At 40.9% G+C, this 19,534-nt stretch overlaps 1 protein-coding gene across 2 annotated transcripts in view; it reads right to left on the reverse strand.

The window, feature by feature from the left end:
* SELENOM (selenoprotein M) overlaps positions 1-19,534 on the reverse strand; it is a 39,949-nt gene that overhangs the window by 8,201 nt on the left and 12,214 nt on the right. The window contains exons 4-5 of one of the 2 annotated variants that reach the window (XM_078776489.1): positions 11,956-12,034; positions 11,005-11,160 (exon numbers count right to left, since the gene is read on the reverse strand). In XM_078776489.1, coding sequence (XP_078632615.1) covers positions 11,005-11,160; positions 11,956-12,034 — 235 coding nt within the window. The remainder of the gene's footprint in view (positions 1-11,004; positions 11,161-11,955; positions 12,035-19,534) is intronic. The other variant, XM_078776490.1, reaches the window with a different exon arrangement.

Genomic DNA, 19,534 nt, shown 5'->3' on the forward strand with positions numbered 1-19,534 from the left:
GGAGAGTTTAGGAGGGGAGGGGTGAGGGGGGTGTAGGAGGGGAGGGGCAAGGGAGGAGATTCGAAAGAGAGGGGTGAGGGGGAGTATAGGAGGGGAGGGGCGAGGGGAGAGTTTATGAGGGGAAGGGTGAGGGGAGGTGTAGGAGGGGAGGGGCAAGGGGGGAGATTTGAAAGAGAGGGGTGAGGGGGGAGTATAGGAGGGGAGGGGTGAGTTGCGATTTTATAAAGTGTTGGACGATTAATGGTAAACAAACATTTATTGCAAAATGAGTTTCTTATGATTTTCAAGTCAGATCCATTTGAAAACACGTTGGAGGAGGGGTGTAATGCAGGTGAGTTTAGGGAATGTAGAAAGAAAGAACTGTAAGAGATACCATGGCATATCCATGGCAGATACCAAAATTCAAAGATTGAATTTTTATTTGAAATGAAGAGATTTGGTGAGCAAATCAAAGACAACCTTTTAAAGAAGAAGAAGAAAAGTGTGTTATAATAGACAACAGATTACAACACTGCATGGGAAAGTTTAAACATTTTAAATGAAACCATGAAAACGATCTGGGGAAATTCTCTAAATGAGGGCATGAAGGATTCCTCAGGGGGATTAAGGATTCCAGAACAGGTTCAGAAGCAGGAACAAAAGCATAGGAGATTGACAGCCAGGTGAGCAGAGAACAAAGGAACAGGGAGGTGTATAAACAATTGTGTTAGTACGGGAGGAGGGGCCTACTTTTTAAATTCTTCGTTATATATATATATACAGTGAAACCTTGACTTACGAGTGCACCAACTTACGAGTTTTCCGAGATACGAGCCGTCGCTCGGGCGGTTTATTGCTTTGAGATGCGAGCCGAGATCTGAGTTACGAGCTTACGCCACCCGCCACCAAGTGGGTTCCGGTCACGTGGTTATCTTGCCGTGCAAGCATCTCTGCCGTATATCGCTGCTGCTTTGTTTTCGCATTTTGGTTATTTTGGAGCTTACGCCACCCGCCACCAGGTGGGTTCCGGTCACGTGGTTATCTTGCCGTGCAAGCATCTCTGCCGTATATCGCTGCTGCTTTGTTTTCGCATTTTGGTTATTTTGGAGCTTACGCCACCCGCCACTAGGTGGGTTCAGGTCACGTGGTTATCTTGCCGTGCAAGCATCTCTGCCGTATATAGCTGCTGCTTTGTTTTCGCATTTTGGTTATTTTGGAAAATTTCTTCGTTTTAACCATGGGTCCTAAGAAATTGAGTGCCAAGGGCAGTACTGAGAAGAAGAAGAGGATGATGTGCTTGGATATAAAACACGCAATCGTCGAAAAACATGAGCGAGGTGTGCGTGTTGTCGACTTGGTGAGGCAGTACGATCGTAGTACTTCTACGATATGTACGATTTTGAAGCAGGAGTCGATAAAGGCTATAACGCCAGCCAAGGGCGTTACGATTATTTCAAAGCTCCGGACCTCTATCCATGAAGAGATGGAGAAGTTGTTGTTTGTGTGGTTGACGGAGAAGCAGCTCGCAGGATGCCGAGGAGGACGTATATAACGGCAGAGGAGAAGAGCATGCCAGGCCACAACTTGTTCAGAGTGCCGGCGATAGCTCGCCTTCTCTTTGTGGAAAACACGGTGAGATCCTTAACATCCAACAACTAATGGGACGCAAACGGGGCGCCCAGTTTAGCGGTACACACATTGATGAATCACCCTGCCTGTGATTCACCCATGACAGGTTATAGCTGGGTCGGGATTCAAACCCAGGCTGGACAGTTTAGAGTCAAGTGTGCATACCTCCAGTCCAGGCCATCCTGCCAACTTGTATGCTGCATACAGGTGAAATATAAAGCGCGAGATATTTTTATATATACTGTATATTTAAAAAAAAATTGGTGTGGTTTTTGGCGGGCTGGAACGGATTAATAGCATTTCAATGCATTTTAATGGGGAAATTTAATTTGAGAAACGAGCAAATTGAGTTACGAGCTCGGTCACAGAACGAATTAAACTCGTAAGTCAAGGTTTCACTGTATATATATATATATTAGGGTGGGCTTCAAAAAATCAAAATGCAGATTTTCTCCGGGACATGGTCTATTTTTGTTCCTTTTGGTGTTAAAGGAAACCACACCAAATTTGAATGGAATCCAATACAATTTAGGGGTGCCACATCAGTGATGAATTTTCCCCCATGCAAAAATAGGAATTCCCATTTTTTGGGCTGTATATACACAAAATAAATACATAATTATATATATACATTAAATATAATATTAAAAATAAATATATAGTAAATATACATTAAATAATAAATATACATAAATACACATTATACATTATATATATACAATATATTATACATACAGTTTTGAGACTTCCTATGATCACTATCTGGGCAATTTTCATGCATGTTTTGTACAGGTTCCCAGTGTCAGGGGTACGCTTTTTTAGTGTGTAATATGTAGGCCTAACTTATTGACTGTGGCTCTTTTGTAGAGAGTGACCCTGTGGAGTAAGAATTAACAGGATTTTACCCACATTCTTGCTTATTTTGCAGATATGGCATGTACTAGTACCAGTGTTTCATTGAAAACTCGGGCTCAGGATAATGTGTTTCTCATTGGGTCCACTTCTGGAGATGCCATCAAAGGTGCCAAGCTCCCGACTGTGCATCAATCTCTTGTCCTGTTTTTCCATCACCTGAAGAAGGAGAATCGCACTGCCCGGGAGAGTGCAACCCTCACCATTGAAGAGGTTGTGAAGTTCTGGGAAAAAGCTCACCTACCTACAACGACGAAGCAGCACTGCATCCATCGTTTGGAGAGGCTATATGAAGAATGGAGGAGCCTCCAAAAAGGTGCAAAGCGGGGTGGTGCGACCCAAGAGAAAAAGGAAGCATCCTTCAAGGCCTCCTTGGAGAAGACGTTTGATCTTAGGCATGCAGATTCGGAGGCCATAATCACCAACCCCGAGGACAGGAAGTTTCTTCACGATCAATTCTCAGAGAGGAAGGCTTCAATGGGATCTGTAGACACTGTGTTGGAAGCAAAAACGTTCTTGTGTGTTTGAAAGATCAGCAGCCACGAGATGATTATCGTGAACTCCTAGAACTGACTGTCATCTACATGGGAGGAATCCCACCTCGTGGAATCCGGATCATGGCTCCAGGAGCAATGCACAGAGCCAGATGGATGGCAAAAGCACTATATTCACTACAGGTGTTCATGTTTCGGTCAGAGTTCCACTTGACACTTCGAGAGGCGAGAGAACTCCGAGCCTTCAACATTTTTGTCTGCCTTGTGTATGTACAGGCTTGGTTTCGGGCTCCACAAGCTATTGAGGCTCCCCTGAATGACATTAACCTCTTCAAAAAGTTGGAAAAATTGAACAAATCAATCAGAAGATGGCTCAGGCAGCCTTGAAGGCACTTGGCCGCCACACGTGGTACATGAGCCCAGTACTAGTGGCATTTGCATTCTTTGACACCAGAATTGACAAAGAAAGCAAGATCAATATGATTGAAGCATTGAAAAATGACGGTGAAAACCCCTCTCCAAAGAGACCAGCTATCAAACGAGGAACCGCCCTGTCAATCGCTGGCCTCATAACAAAACACACCAAGCATTTCTTCAGCATCCTAGGGACCCCAACTGATTGGATGGATAAGGGTCCTGGTTCATGGGAGCAAGAAACCAGCTTTCAGGAAGCAAAGAAAGCCGCCAGTGGCTTAGTCGTGGTGAACGACAGGGCAGAAAGGGGTGTCGCATTGATACAATACTACAATAAGCTCCTTACAAAGGATGAAGAGCAAAAGCAAGCTCTGCTCCAAGTTGTTGCTGCTCACAGGAAGATGTACCCCGATGCCAAGAAGGCAACAGTGGTGAAACAGGCCCAGAAATAGGAGTTACATTTCTCATTATATTTGGGTTTTTTAATATTATGTGATATGGTGTCTCTTCATTTTATGAACTGAACATTTGGATTGTTATCATTGAATTTGAGTTTTCATAGTGTTACATATTTATGTGAATGTATGGGAATTACCATTCAGGTCTTTGCTTATCCGTGTGGAGTATATTAAGTTGTTGTGGTTGGAGGGTCAGGAGCCCTTCGGAGGGAGTGGCCGGAAACGGAAGTGGCCGGAAACGGAAGTGACCGAAAAGGGAAGAAGAAAAGACACGAGGGAACAGGAGGATTCTTCTTCTTGATCTTCCTCGCCCCGCGACGACAGAAGGTGGAATCGACCTTGCGCTGCGCGGAAAACAGAGGCGTTCCGAAACCCGTTTGGCGAGAGGAGTTACCTGGACGCGTAACTACCTTTTGACACGTGAAGTCCCCGTGAGTTCGTGCACGGAACCAAGCGGTCGCACGTTGGGCCGCGCGCGCGTTGCAAACCGCGCTGGGTTTTGCCCCGTCTACAAGGACGCGTACGGGTCGCACGTTGAACCTCGCACGCGGTGCAAACCGCGCTTGGTTTTGCCCCGTCTACAAGGACGCGTACGGGTCGCACTTCGGGGCCTCGCGCGCGTTGGAAGCCGCGCTGGGTTTTGCCCCGTTGCTTGGCAAGGAGGTGCGCTGCAGCAGCTGTCCCCGGTACGAGACGGCACGTTTGGAGCACGTCCGCCCGGGGTTCGTTCAACCGCCCGTGTGCGGAGACGAGAGACATTGTGAGAGACATTGACCACGGAGGGAGTCAGGAGTGGGGCTCACGTGAGGAATATATAAGATGGCCATCTTAGAGTTAGTGTAGATGAGTTTACATCTTTGTAATATTGATTGTGCATTGTTGATGGTTGTGGATTGCTCAGGAAATATTATTGATTCTTCCGGATCCTTGGTGTGGGGTTTCTTCTTGACCGGAATTCATATTGATTGCGTTACGAAAGCGTATAAACCATATATCTTTCTGGCGGGGTCCCTCCCACGGTCCGGGGGTCACCAAGACCAGGTAGTTACCGGGAGGACCACGTAACAGAATTGGGGGCTCGTCCAAATTACGATTTGCGGTTTCGCAATTGGGTCTACGTCCGGGATTTAAAATTGTATAAAATAATAAAATAATAATATTTTTTATTAATTAAAATTTATTAATTAATTATTAATTGGTAAATTTTTTTTTGAGAAATTGGGGTAAAGTCTTGGGTGAAGGTTAACAGGTGTTAACGATAGGCACCATGGCGTTTGTGGCACAGAACTTTGGGGTAACCCCGAGTGAGGCACAGTTCCGAGCATTGCTAAAGTCGGACCTCTTGAAATTGGCCAAACATTTTAACTTGGAGGTCCGAACTAATTTGAGGAAGGCAGAGTTGCAGGCCACGGTGATACAATCTATGGTGGGATTAGGAACATGGGACGAGTTAGCCTGGGAGTGGCTACCCGAAGAACCAGAAGACGTTGAGCTCCGGAAACTGGAGTTGCAATTACGGAGCCAGGAACGGATTAAAGAAGAAGAAAGGAAAGCAGAAGAGAGGAGAGAAGAGAAACAAGCAGAGGAAAGGAGAGTGGAACGAGAACTCCAGGAAAGGTTAAAAGAAGAAGAAAGGAAAGCAGAAAAGGAAAGAGCAGAAGAAGAAAGGAAAGCAGAAAAGGAAAGAGCAGAAGAAGAAAGGAAAGCAGAAGAGAGGAGAGAAGAGAAACAAGCAGAGGAAAGGAGAGTGGAACGAGAACTCCAGGAAAGGTTAAAAGAAGAAGAAAGGAAAGCAGAAAAGGAAAGAGCAGAAGAAGAAAGGAAAGCAGAAAAGGAAAGAGCAGAAGAAGAAAGGAAAGCAGAAGCGAGGAGAGAAGAGAAACAAGCAGAGGAAAGGAGAGTGGAACGAGAACTCCAGGAAAGGTTAGCAGAAGAAGAAAGGAAAGCAGAAGCGAGGAGGGAAGAGAAACAAGCAGAGGAAAGGAGAGTGGAACGAGAACTCCAGGAAAGGTTAGAAGGGAGAAAAGCAGAGGAGAGGAGAGCTGCAAGGGACCTCGAAGCAGAGGAGAGAAAAGCGGAAAGGGAATTAAAGGAACGTGACATGGAGCTTCAGCAAGAAATCAAATTCAAGGAGCTGGAGTTAATGAGAGAACGGGGAGAGGCACCACCCTTGCTGACGGGGTCGACACCTAACCAGAAAACCTGGGATGTGGGCAGACATGTGAGGCTGGTTCCACCGTTCAGTGAAAAAGAAGTCGCGAAATTTTTCCCACACTTTGAGAAAGTGGCTCGACAATTAAACTGGCCGGAGGAGGCCTGGACCATACTCGTGCAAAGTGTGCTGGTGGGGAAAGCTCAGGAAATTTATTCGGCGCTACCAATGGACCAATGTGCAGATTATGAGGTACTGAAGAAGCACATCCTCAAGGCCTATGAGTTGGTTCCGGAAGCTTACAGGCAAAAATTCAGGAATGCCAGGAAGAGGGAGAGTGAGACCCATGTGGAGTTTGCCAGAGTGAAAGAAAACATGTTTGATCGGTGGTGTGAGTCAAAAGGAGTCGGGAAAGACTTCGAGGCATTGCGGGACTTGATCCTGGTGGAGGAATTCCAGCAGTGTGTCCACGAGGACATCAAAGTGTACCTGCAGGAAAAGAAGGTACCAAAGTTGTGGGACGCAGCCACCATGGCAGATGATTATGCCTTAACCCACCGAATAGGGGTCCACGAACCTAACTCCTCGCCTAGATCTCCGCAGGGGAGGTGGGGAACAGCGTGTGCGGAGAACGACCATACATGGCGGCGGCCTCGAGATGATTATGGGGACAACTATGATACCCCACCGGTTCGAAATCAGAGGGATGCGGGCCCAAGACAAACTTATAGTTCGGGGGGCCCGAGGCAGACCCCGAGTTTTTCCTCCGGACCTACTTGCGCGTTTTGCAAGAAACCTGGACACTTGATGTCCAGTTGTTACCTCATGAAAAGGGACAACCCAGAGCGGAGTCCGACTATTACAACTCCGAATGCGATGGCTAGCGTAAGAAATCGCCATCAAAAGGGTTACCAACCATTTATTTCAGAGGGGTTTGTGTCACTGGATGGAGCCTCGACTAACCGGAGACCGGTTAGGATATTGAGGGACACAGGGGCCCATCAATCTTTAATGCTTGAAGGCATTTTGCCATGGTCCGAGGAGACGGCAACGGGGGATAGTGTTCGTTTACAGGGGATCGGGGGTGGTGTTAGTGCTCCCCTTCAGGTCATCCAGTTGGAGTCCGATTTGGTGTCAGGACCGGTCACCGTCGGTTTACAAGCCACGCTTCCGGTAGAGGGTGTATCTGTGGTTATCGGGAATGATTTGGCCGGGGGTCAAGTTTATGGTAACCTGAGGGTTGGTAAAGAGCCCAGCAGGGAGAATAACACCACACCAGCTCGGGATGGCGACAAAAGTGCCAAGTTGTTTGTAGGGGGACTGAACTTCAAAACAGAGGAAGAAATTCTGACCTCTGTCTTCAACAGATATGGGCCGCTGGTGGAAGTGCGGGTGGTAAGAGACTGGGAAACGCAACAGTCAAGAGGGTTCGGCTTTGTCACGTTTGCCAGCACAAAAGACGCCAGAGAGGCAGAGAAGAATTGGAATGGCAAGGATTTGGAGGGTCGGACCATAACAGTAGGGAAGGCATTTCGTAGGCGTCGAGAGGTCTACAGGAGAGGACAACTGGGCGGTAGTTTTGGTGGGGGCCGCAATCAAAATTATTATGGAGGCTCCCTGAGTTACGGCCGCTCCCGAAGGAAGGATTGGCAAAGTAGGGGCCGAGAAGGAGACCGCTATTCATGGGACTACAGGGACCAGTGGTCCCACCCTAATTATTAGGGAAGTTCTGAGAAGTTGAAGCACTGAAGGCGGCGGAGCCGCCGAGCCAAGATTCCTACACAAATTAACCGTGAACGCCGTTCCTAAAGGCGTCCATGTAGTGAACTTTCATGCACGGACTAACCGTGAACTCCACGTTCCTCAAGGCGCCCCTGTAGAGAACTTTCCTGCATGGACTAACCATGAACTCCGCGTTCCTAAAGGCATCCATGTAGTGAATACTCGGCTTGGCCTCCCGGAAAAAGTGTTATCGAGTTGCTTAACTTTGGATCTTTGATCAACCCCTTAACCTTCATTCCCAAGAAACTCACGGTCAAAGTCAGAGGGTCATGAGATGGAGTTTGATTTGGCAGGGACAATGTCGTTGTTGGTACTTAGTCCAGAGGGAGTAATCTGGAGGGGTTGTGGGGAAATTTTGGTTGCTTTATTTTTAAGTGATAACTGTGCCCGGGGGGAACGGATAATGTGGGCAAGGGGTTGAGTTATCTGGTTTGTTTCTCCAAATTGGCCGGCGAAGAAAGTTTTCGCTGGGGTTCAAACTTTCTTTCTTGAAGGGGGGGAGTGTTACATATTTATGTGAATGTATGGGAATTACCATTCAGGTCTTTGCTTATCCGTGTGGAGTATATTAAGTTGTTGTGGTTGGAGGGTCAGGAGCCCTTCGGAGGGAGTGGCCGGAAACGGAAGTGGCCGGAAACGGAAGTGACCGAAAAGGGAAGAAGAAAAGACACGAGGGAACAGGAGGATTCTTCTTCTTGATCTTCCTCGCCCCGCGACGACAGAAGGTGGAATCGACCTTGCGCTGCGCGGAAAACAGAGGCGTTCCGAAACCCGTTTGGCGAGAGGAGTTACCTGGACGCGTAACTACCTTTTGACACGTGAAGTCCCCGTGAGTTCGTGCACGGAACCAAGCGGTCGCACGTTGGGCCGCGCGCGCGTTGCAAACCGCGCTGGGTTTTGCCCCGTCTACAAGGACGCGTACGGGTCGCACGTTGAACCTCGCACGCGGTGCAAACCGCGCTTGGTTTTGCCCCGTCTACAAGGACGCGTACGGGTCGCACTTCGGGGCCTCGCGCGCGTTGGAAGCCGCGCTGGGTTTTGCCCCGTTGCTTGGCAAGGAGGTGCGCTGCAGCAGCTGTCCCCGGTACGAGACGGCACGTTTGGAGCACGTCCGCCCGGGGTTCGTTCAACCGCCCGTGTGCGGAGACGAGAGACATTGTGAGAGACATTGACCACGGAGGGAGTCAGGAGTGGGGCTCACGTGAGGAATATATAAGATGGCCATCTTAGAGTTAGTGTAGATGAGTTTACATCTTTGTAATATTGATTGTGCATTGTTGATGGTTGTGGATTGCTCAGGAAATATTATTGATTCTTCCGGATCCTTGGTGTGGGGTTTCTTCTTGACCGGAATTCATATTGATTGCGTTACGAAAGCGTATAAACCATATATCTTTCTGGCGGGGTCCCTCCCACGGTCCGGGGGTCACCAAGACCAGGTAGTTACCGGGAGGACCACGTAACAATAGCAATATAGTGCTATTTGTACAGCTATTGTAACTTGTGTTTGCTAGAATACAAAGAAAGTGAGTGGAGGGTGGATTTTCATAAAACAAACTTCTGGTTTTGCTTTCGATCCATATATAGAAAAGTTTTGTAGACACCTTTAGTTTGAAGGCTGATGTGGCACCCCTAAATAAAATCAGATTGCTTTCATATTTGGTGTCTTTTCATTTTGGAACAAAAGGAACAACATAAAGCCATGTCCCAGTAAATATTTAAAAAACATTATTTTGAGCACCACCCTAATATATATATATATATATATATATATATGTGTGTGTGTGTGTGTGTGTGTGTGTGTGTGTGTGTGTGTGTGTGTGTGTGTGTGTGTGTGTGTGTGTGTGTGTGTGTGTGTGTGTATATATATATATATATTTTTAAGGTTTCGTGAAAGTGGATCAGAGGAACAAGGACAAAAGTTGAAGGAGTATGGTGAAAACTACAATTGGAAAGGTAACGACTGGAGAGGATTGAGATATGAAGGAGAGAAAACGGGTGGGGCGTATCGCGTGGTAGGGGAAGGGAAGCCACGAGGAGAGAAGGAAATTAAGATTTTTTTTCTTTGAGTTTTTTTTTTTTAAAATTAAACTTTAAACAAAGGGTAAGATGTTCGGGGGAAGTATGCTGTGAAAAGAAAGAAAGAAAAAAGCAATACAGTGAGAGAATGAAAGTAAATAGACAACAAACGACTGCCAAGGAGACAGGAAAGCCTCGAGGGACCAGGTCTGAAAATGCGGCAGGAACAACCGACGATTATACACAGGTATGCACGATTTACAACCGCGATCTTACTAGAAACACACAGTGGACACATACACAGTAAAATAAAAATACAGTTTTGACAAAAATACAAATGGGAAAAATACTTTACTTTGATTGCGTGGAGAGCTCGGAAAAACACAACCTCGCCGGCAGAACCGGAAGCGAAAAGAACCTAATTTTTTCAAAAAAAACAATTTTCTAAGGTTAATTTTTTTCTCAATTTGTAGACCACTTTGGGAATTGATGGGGAAAAGTGTAGATAAATAAACAATTTGAGAGATAAAGCTGAGGGAATCTTGATGGAAGTCTGCCATGTACTATATGAAAAGTGTATATATTCGTCTGTAAATATCGGATGTTTTTTCCTCATTTGTTGCTGGTTTGTTAAATCTTTATTCACTAGCAAAGGTTCTGCTGCCAGTGTTTAAATAGGACCACTAAAAGGATCATGTTAACATTAAAATCTTTGCCAATTGTCCTATATATAACCCTATTTGTGAACGTTTGTTTGTTTGGTTGTGCTTCATGGACAGCCTAAGGAAGTGACTTAGAGAGGAAAGAGGGGGTCCATGGGGAGGAACAGAAGAATAGGCATGGGATGAGTGGATAGAAGTTGGATGAGTGGATATAACTTTTCATGACAAAAAACATGAGCGCATCAGATTTAGCCGAGGGGCGTGCCCAAGGGGCGTGGCAGAGGGGCGTGGCTTCCTCTGACGATAAAAAAGCCCACTACACACACGTGACTGACTGTATTTTCTGGGCAACGCCGGGTAACTCTGCTAGTTTCTTATATAGGAGACAACGACTTGCTTCAACTCCATGCAAATGGTTAAAGCAAATAATTTGCAACAGACTACAGCCAATGCATTCCCAGGATATCAACACCCCATTTGTGATGAAACTGATGATACACTACCATGTCTGTGCAACTGTGCTGGGAATGAAAAGAGCAGATAAGTGAAACACGGGTCCAATAATTCTGTTGGTAAGGGATCCGCAAACCCTGCAGAGCTCGCACCCTGTGGAGCCTGACCCTGGAGAGCTCGACCTGCAGTGGCGTCACTAAGGCACACTGATGTGTCGTCACAGATTAAATCAACAGGTCATCCTTGGTATATATATAAACAGGTCATTGGGTGAAAAAAGTATGAAATTTCCCAACAAAAAACGTTTGGGTATAAAATTTGTGACTATCACTTCACTAAAAAAAAAAAACCACCTTTAGAGGCCATTTTTCCCCGCAAAGCGGGGGTTGGCCTTTTTCGGGAACCATGGTTGTTGTTTTTTGGTCCCCTTTTTGAAGCAATGTTTTACGGCCGGATGCCCTTCCTGACGCCAACCCTTTTTGCCGCCTTTAACGACAAACAGGGAATTACCAGTGAACTGGTACTCAATTAGCCGACCTCGGAAGGATGACAGGCTGAGTCAACCCCCCTGGCGTTAATTCAGCGATCGACCGGGATTCGAGCCCAGGATCCTAGGATCCTAAGCCGGCACCCTAGCCGCTAGCCCAACACCAGGGTTGTGACTATCACTTCACTACTTAACAATATTTATAATTTGCATGAAAAATGTAGTTTCTCGAATTTTATTATTGCATCAACAACCCCACATAAGATGGTTATTTTAGCCATTTAAGAACACTTGGAGAAGGAAGAAAATTGTACTTATTGGTTAGAGGGTAGATGACGAAAGCAGCAAATGCTTTCTGAAATGACAACTCAATTAGACACACATCATTGGAAAATGTTATGCAGATGGTAAAGAGGTAGTGGAGTTAACAGCTGTAAAGTACAAGTTAAAATTGAGAGTGATGGGCAAAAGTATATCGATGGAAGTACAATGAGAGTCTATGATTAAACTTCACCTGGAGTTCTTTGTAGTACAAATCCAACAACACAAGCTCTGGGTCAGCCCCGGGGATGTGTTTGAAGACCAGGTTGTGGCTGGAGTTGTTGTTTAGGAGAACGAGCTTATGGTCGAACAATCACTGCCATTTTATGTTTTCCTACCAAACCTGTTTGTTTCCTAGCATACAAACCTGTGCGTTCATGGAAATTTGCATTCTGCCACTTTTGGGTTTTGGTCTATGGTACTGCCCTATCGATACATCTCAATGAACCAATTCCAGGATGACAACTCTCAAGAAAAAAAAGGCACAAAATATAGACTCCGTTGGGGGATAAAGGGCAACCTTCCTTGTAGGGGCTCAAAGCTATGAGGTTTGAAGTATTTAAAGAAGCTATGAGGTCTCAATTATTAAAATAAGACAAGAGGTTTCAATTATTAAAATAAGGCATGAGATTTTAAGTAATAAAATAAGGCATGAGATTTTAGTTAATAAAATAAGGCATGATATTTTAAGTAATAAAATAAGGCATGAGATTTTAAGTAATAAAATAAGGCATGTGATTTTAAGTAATAAAATAAGGCATGTGATTTTAAGTAATAAAATAAGGCATGTGATTTTAAGTAATAAAATAAGGCATGAGATTTTAAGTAATAAAATAAGGCATGATATTTTAAGTAATAAAATAAGGCATGTGATTTTAAGTAATAAAATAAGGCATGAGATTTTAAGTAATAAAATAAGGCATGAGATTTTAAGTAATAAAAGAAGGCATGAGAATTTAAGTAATAAAATAAGGCATGAGATTTTAAGTAATAAAATAAGGCATGAGATTTTAAGTAATAAAATAAGGCATGAGATTTTAAGTAATAAAATAAGGCATGAGATTTTAAGTAATAAAATAAGGCATGTGATTTTAAGTAATAAAATAAGGCATGTGATTTTAAGTAATAAAATAAGGCATGTGATTTTAAGTAATAAAATAAGGCATGAGATTTTAAGTAATAAAATAAGGCATGTGATTTTAAGTAATAAAATAAGGCATGAGATTTTAAGTAATAAAATAAGGCATGAGATTTTAAGTAATAAAATAAGGCATGTGATTTTAAGTAATAAAATAAGGCATGTGATTTTAAGTAATAAAATAAGGCATGAGATTTTAAGTAATAAAATAAGGCATGAGATTTTAAGTAATAAAATAAGGCATGTGATTTTAAGTAATAAAATAAGGCATGTGATTTTAAGTAATAAAATAAGGCATGTGATTTTAAGTAATAAAATAAGGCATGAGATTTTAAGTAATAAAATAAGGCATGAGATTTTAAGTAATAAAATAAGGCATGAGATTTTAAGTAATAAAATAAGGCATGTGATTTTAAGTAATAAAATAAGGCATGTGATTTTAAGTAATAAAATAAGGCATGAGATTTTAAGTAATAAAATAAGGCATGAGATTTTAAGTAATAAAATAAGGCATGTGATTTTAAGTAATAAAATAAGGCATGAGATTTTAAGTAATAAAATAAGGCATGAGATTTTAAGTAATAAAATAAGGCATGAGATTTTAAGTAATAAAATAAGGCATGAGATTTTAAGTAATAAAATAAGGCATGAGATTTTAAGTAATAAAATAAGGCATGAGATTTTAAGTAATAAAATAAGGCATGAGATTTTAAGTAATAAAATAAGGCATGAGATTTTAAGTAATAAAATAAGGCATGAGATTTTAAGTAATAAAATAAGGCATGTGATTTAAAGTAATAAAATAAGGCATGTGATTTTAAGTAATAAAATAAGGCATGTGATTTTAAGTAATAAAATAAGGCATGATATTTTAAGTAATAAAATAAGGCATGATATTTTAAGTAATAAAATAAGGCATGATATTTTAAGTAATAAAATAAGGCATAAGATTTTAAGTAATAAAATAAGGCATGTGATTTTAAGTAATAAAATAAGGCATGAGATTTTAAGTAATAAAATAAGGCATAAGATTTTAAGTAATAAAATAAGGCATAAGATTTTAAGTAATAAAATAAGGCATGAGATTTTAAGTAATAAAATAAGGCATGAGATTTTAAGTAATAAAATAAGGCATGAGATTTTAAGTAATAAAATAAGGCATGAGATTTTAAGTAATAAAATAAGGCATGAGATTTTAAGTAATAAAATAAGGCATGTGATTTAAAGTAATAAAATAAGGCATAAGATTTAAAGTAATAAAATAAGGCATGTGATTTTAAGTAATAAAATAAGGCATGTGATTTTAAGTAATAAAATAAGGCATAAGATTTTAAGTAATAAAATAAGGCATGTGATTTTAAGTAATAAAATAAGGCATGAGATTTTAAGTAATAAAATAAGGCATGAGATTTTAAGTAATAAAATAAGGCATGAGATTTTAAGTAATAAAATAAGGCATGAGATTTTAAGTAATAAAATAAGGCATGAGATTTTAAGTAATAAAATAAGGCATGTGATTTTAAGTAATAAAATAAGGCATGAGATTTTAAGTAATAAAATAAGGCATGTGATTTTAAGTAATAAAATAAGGCATAAGATTTTAAGTAATAAAATAAGGCATGTGATTTTAAGTAATAAAATAAGGCATGAGATTTTAAGTAATAAAATAAGGCATGAGATTTTAAGTAATAAAATAAGGCATGAGATTTTAAGTAATAAAATAAGGCATGTGATTTTAAGTAATAAAATAAGGCATAAGATTTTAAGTAATAAAATAAGGCATAAGATTTTAAGTAATAAAATAAGGCATGAGATTTTAAGTAATAAAATAAGGCATGTGATTTTAAGTAATAAAATAAGGCATAAGATTTTAAGTAATAAAATAAGGCATGTGATTTTAAGTAATAAAATAAGGCATGAGATTTTAAGTAATAAAATAAGGCATGAGATTTTAAGTAATAAAATAAGGCATGAGATTTTAAGTAATAAAATAAGGCATGAGATTTTAAGTAATAAAATAAGGCATGAGATTTTAAGTAATAAAATAAGGCATGAGATTTTAAGTAATAAAATAAGGCATGAGATTTTAAGTAATAAAATAAGGCATGAGATTTTAAGTAATAAAATAAGGCATGAGATTTTAAGTAATAAAATAAGGCATAAGATTTTAAGTAATAAAATAAGGCATGAGATTTTAAGTAATAAAATAAGGCATGTGATTTTAAGTAATAAAATAAGGCATGAGATTTTAAGTAATAAAATAAGGCATGTGATTTTAAGTAATAAAATAAGGCATGAGATTTTAAGTAATAAAATAAGGCATGTGATTTTAAGTAATAAAATAAGGCATGAGATTTTAAGTAATAAAATAAGGCATGAGATTTTAAGTAATAAAATAAGGCATGTGATTTTAAGTAATAAAATAAGGCATGTGATTTTAAGTAATAAAATAAGGCATGAGATTTTAAGTAATAAAATAAGGCATGAGATTTTAAGTAATAAAATAAGGCATGTGATTTTAAGTAATAAAATAAGGCATGAGATTTTAAGTAATAAAATAAGGCATGAGATTTTCTATAATAATAAAAGGCAATGTGTGTGTGTGTGTGTGTGTGTGTGTGTGTGTGTGTGTGTGTGTGTGTGTGTGTGTGTGTGTGTGTGTGTGCCTCGATCATAAATCCAAAACCATGAAACTTAGTGGCCCCAAACTTTGCACGCACACTCAGGGAAGTCCAGAGGAGTGCACGAATGAAGTCTGGATGTTTGAGTAAATGTAAACACCCTTTTTTGAAGATAATTAATGGGAGTGCCCTCTATACGCTTCTTTTGCAAGCCATGGTAATACAATAAACAACCCTCTGTTTCTTTCACATACACTTTGTGAAAACACACCTCACACCCTCATTTTAACTTCGATTTAAATTCTGTTTTCATTTCTGATCGTCACTAAAGTAGATTAAGACTTGGTGAAAACAAATTCGATGTAATTTGTAAACGATTCAAATTTATTTTGAAACAAACGGCGTGAGGCCGTGAATTGCTTTTAAAGGGGTACTATATGCGCTGCATTTTACCGCTTGGCTATAGGAACTGCTTATTCGTGGTGTCCACTCGACTTGTATTAGCATTTTAGAGGTCTATCGAGGTGCTCCGCGTGAAATGAAAAGAAATCTGGTGAAAAACGGATGATTTAAAATGAAAATGCAACCACATCGTTATGTGCACTCTTCAGGCAAACATCAAGCACGCACATGCAGGCAGCATGACCACAAGCATGACCACAGCATGACGCTCCATCTGCACATGCTCCAAGTGCTTGCACTAATGGATGCGCCTGAGGCTGTTACGCTTGCACTGAAACAAGTTTGGGGAAAAATCTGAAGTTTTTCAGGGATTACAGACCTTGATGATATCGTCGAATTTGCATTTTGAGGCCCCACTGGTGGAGGTATTTATCCTCCTGCTCCCCGCTCACCTGTAGTAATGTCTTTTTAAATACTAGGGCATGCCCGTACGTGGGTGCCCGTTCCTTGCCCAAAAAAAAAAAAAAACGCTACCCGTACGCTCTACCCCGCCCGTACGCCCGTACGCCCGTAAACAAAAAAAACAATGCTCTTCGCTTCCGCCCTTCGCTCTGACTGAATTGGGAGAAATAATGCGCATAAGAAATCGAGAAATTATTATTTTCTCCGGAAGAAATCGAATTACGAACCGTAATGGCGCACGCGCTGGGCTCGGCTCGCTCTCACATCGGCCACGCCTACGCAACAAAGCGTTCTGTGATTGGCTGCCGGAAGTGAAGTCTTCACTGTCCGGAAGGTCGCAAATCGCAGTTACGATGAATCGCAAATTAGTTTTAATTAGTTTTAAAACATAGTTTAACGGCAACATAGTTTGCCGACGGGAAATAAATGAATACGCTCTCAAATGTGCCGTCCGAGGCAGAGTCTGTTCGCCACGTTCGGCACACGTGATAGCTCGCTGCTCTCTGATTGGTTGAATCGTTTTTTGGACATAGCTCGGTAACTACTTCTCCGATTAATATGAAACCTTGAAAAGGCACATCCTCGGGTCCCCAGCAATATACCTGGCAAGTTTCAAGTATATCGGACCGGTAGTTGTCGAGAAACAGCGGTCACAGACAAACATACATACATACATACATACAAACATACAAACATAAACACAGAGATTACTGGAATTATAGATAGATACAAGTGATTTTTCACCGTTGAGTGATAGGGCCCAAAACGATACATAGCATGATATTTCAAAAAGTTGTGGACGACTTGTGACAAAACTCGGTGACGAGTTGGGTCGGTGACGAGAACAAGTCGATTAGATCCAGATCTGACCTATCAGATACAAAACATATAAACTGTTCAGCCTGGTGGAGGTGTGCTAGTTATCATCGCCAGAGAACAAATTTCGTTTGTTACTTGGAAAAATAAAAAAAATTCTCACAAGTTTGTTGATCACTCCGGTGTTTGTTTGGGTGTTTGTTTGCGTGTGTGTGTGTGTGTGTGTGTGTGTGTGTGTGTGTGTGTGTGTGTGTGAGTGTGTGTGTGTGTGTGTGTGTGTGTGTTTGTGTGTCCGCTCACTTATACTTGCCTACAGGTCACAATTTTAAACCGATCTTCACAAAACTTCACCAAATGGTAGAGTTCGTGGTCCGACAAAATCCTATGCATTTTTGAGGTCAAAAGGTCAACATAGGCCAAAGGTCAACCACTTTTTTCGAATTTCTAAAATCCTCAATTTTCATCCGTTTGACTTGAAATTTGAAAAGGATTTTTCATATCAGCTAACTGAATTCAACCACCAACTATTTTGGAGATCAACATAGGCGAAAAAGTCAACATAGACCAAAAGGTCAACCACCTTTTTCAAAAATCTCTAAAATCCTCAATTTTCATCCGATTGACTTGAAATTTGAATAGGATTTTCATATCAGCTAACTGAATTCAACCAACTATCTTGCAGATCAACATAGGCCAACATCGGCCAAAAGGTCAATCACTTTTTTCAAATCTCTAAAATCCTCAATTTTCATCCGATTGACTTGAAATTTGAAAAGGATTTTTCATATCAGCTAACTGAATTCAACCACCAACTATTTTGGAGATCAACATAGGCGAAAAAGTCAACATAGACCAAAAGGTCAACCACCTTTTTCAAAAATCTCTAAAATCCTCAATTTTCATCCGATTGACTTGAAATTTGAATAGGATTTTCATATCAGCAAGCTGAATTCAACCACCAAATATTTTTGAGATCAACATAGGCCAAAAGATCAACATAGGCCAAAGGTCAACCACTTTTTTCGAATTTCTAAAATCCTCAATTTTCATCCGATTGACTTGAAATCTGAATAAGATTTGCATATCAGATTACTGAAACCAACAACTAACTATTTTTGAGGTCAACATAGGCCACATTTCTGAAATTGTCAATTTTCGTCTGATTAAGTTAAAATTTGAAGACGATATGCATATCTGGTCACTGCATTGAACCCCCAACTATTTTTGAGGTCGACATAGGCGAAAAGGTCAACATAGGCCAAAAGGTCAACATAGGCCAAAAGGTCAACATGGGTCAGATTTCAAAAATCCTCAATTTTCATCCGATTGACTTGAAATTTGATTTGGATTAACATATCAGCGAACTGAATTCAACCACCAACTATTTTTGAGATCAACATAGGTCACAAAGTCAAAGGCCAAAGGTCAACCACTTCTTTTTTTTTAATTCCTAAAATCCTCAATTTTCATCCGATTGACTTGAAATTTGAATGGGATTTTCATACCAGCGAACTGAAACCAACCACCAACTATTTTTGAGGTCAACATTGGCCAAAAGGTCAACATAGGCCAAATTTCTAAAATTGTCAATTTTCATCCGATAAACTTAAAATTTGAAGACGATTTGCATATCAGGTCTCTGAATTCAACCACCAATTCTTGAGGTCAAAAGGATGCTCTACTGAGTGCCATTCTACTTTGTTCTCTTTTGCCAAGTGTCACTCTGAGTGATTTTTCATCTGTTTGTTTGTCCACACAGAATAAATGATCTTCTCTGCAACCGTTGGTCCGATTGACAGGAAATTTTCATCATATGTGTGCCTCCTCCTGTAGAATTTTATAATGATAATTATGACGTCATAGGTCACGTGGTATGGGCGCCATCTTGGAAAAAACGAAAAACTTTGCACTTCTATATCTCCGAAAGCACTGCATAGAAAAAATTTAGACCTGTCTTATTGTAAATAACTCTCCATGGGGAATAACATTTATTATTGATGATGTCATAGGTTCCTCCATTATGACGTCATAATTCGACAAGTACAAAACTTATTCCGATCAAGATGAAATTTCTTCAGTCATCTTCGGATAAATTGGTGGAGAAAAAAATGATGTCATCGGTCACGTGGTTCGACCGCCATATTTCTTTAAACACAAAAGCCTTTAAAAACCACTAAAAACATCCTGGTGAGGGTCTGCAATCTCTGATTGCTCTTTCTTGTTTATTTTGTAACAAGAATGCCATACCGAGGAAGGACGTATTAAGGTGCTCTACCCACCTTAACATGGCGCGCGTTCAAAACACGGGAATTCTTCCGGATTATTTGTAGTTA

Source organism: Myxine glutinosa, chromosome 4, assembly GCF_964187855.1.
Source record: "Myxine glutinosa chromosome 4, kmMyxGlut1.1, whole genome shotgun sequence".
Classification (NCBI taxonomy): Eukaryota; Metazoa; Chordata; class Myxini; order Myxiniformes; family Myxinidae; genus Myxine; species Myxine glutinosa.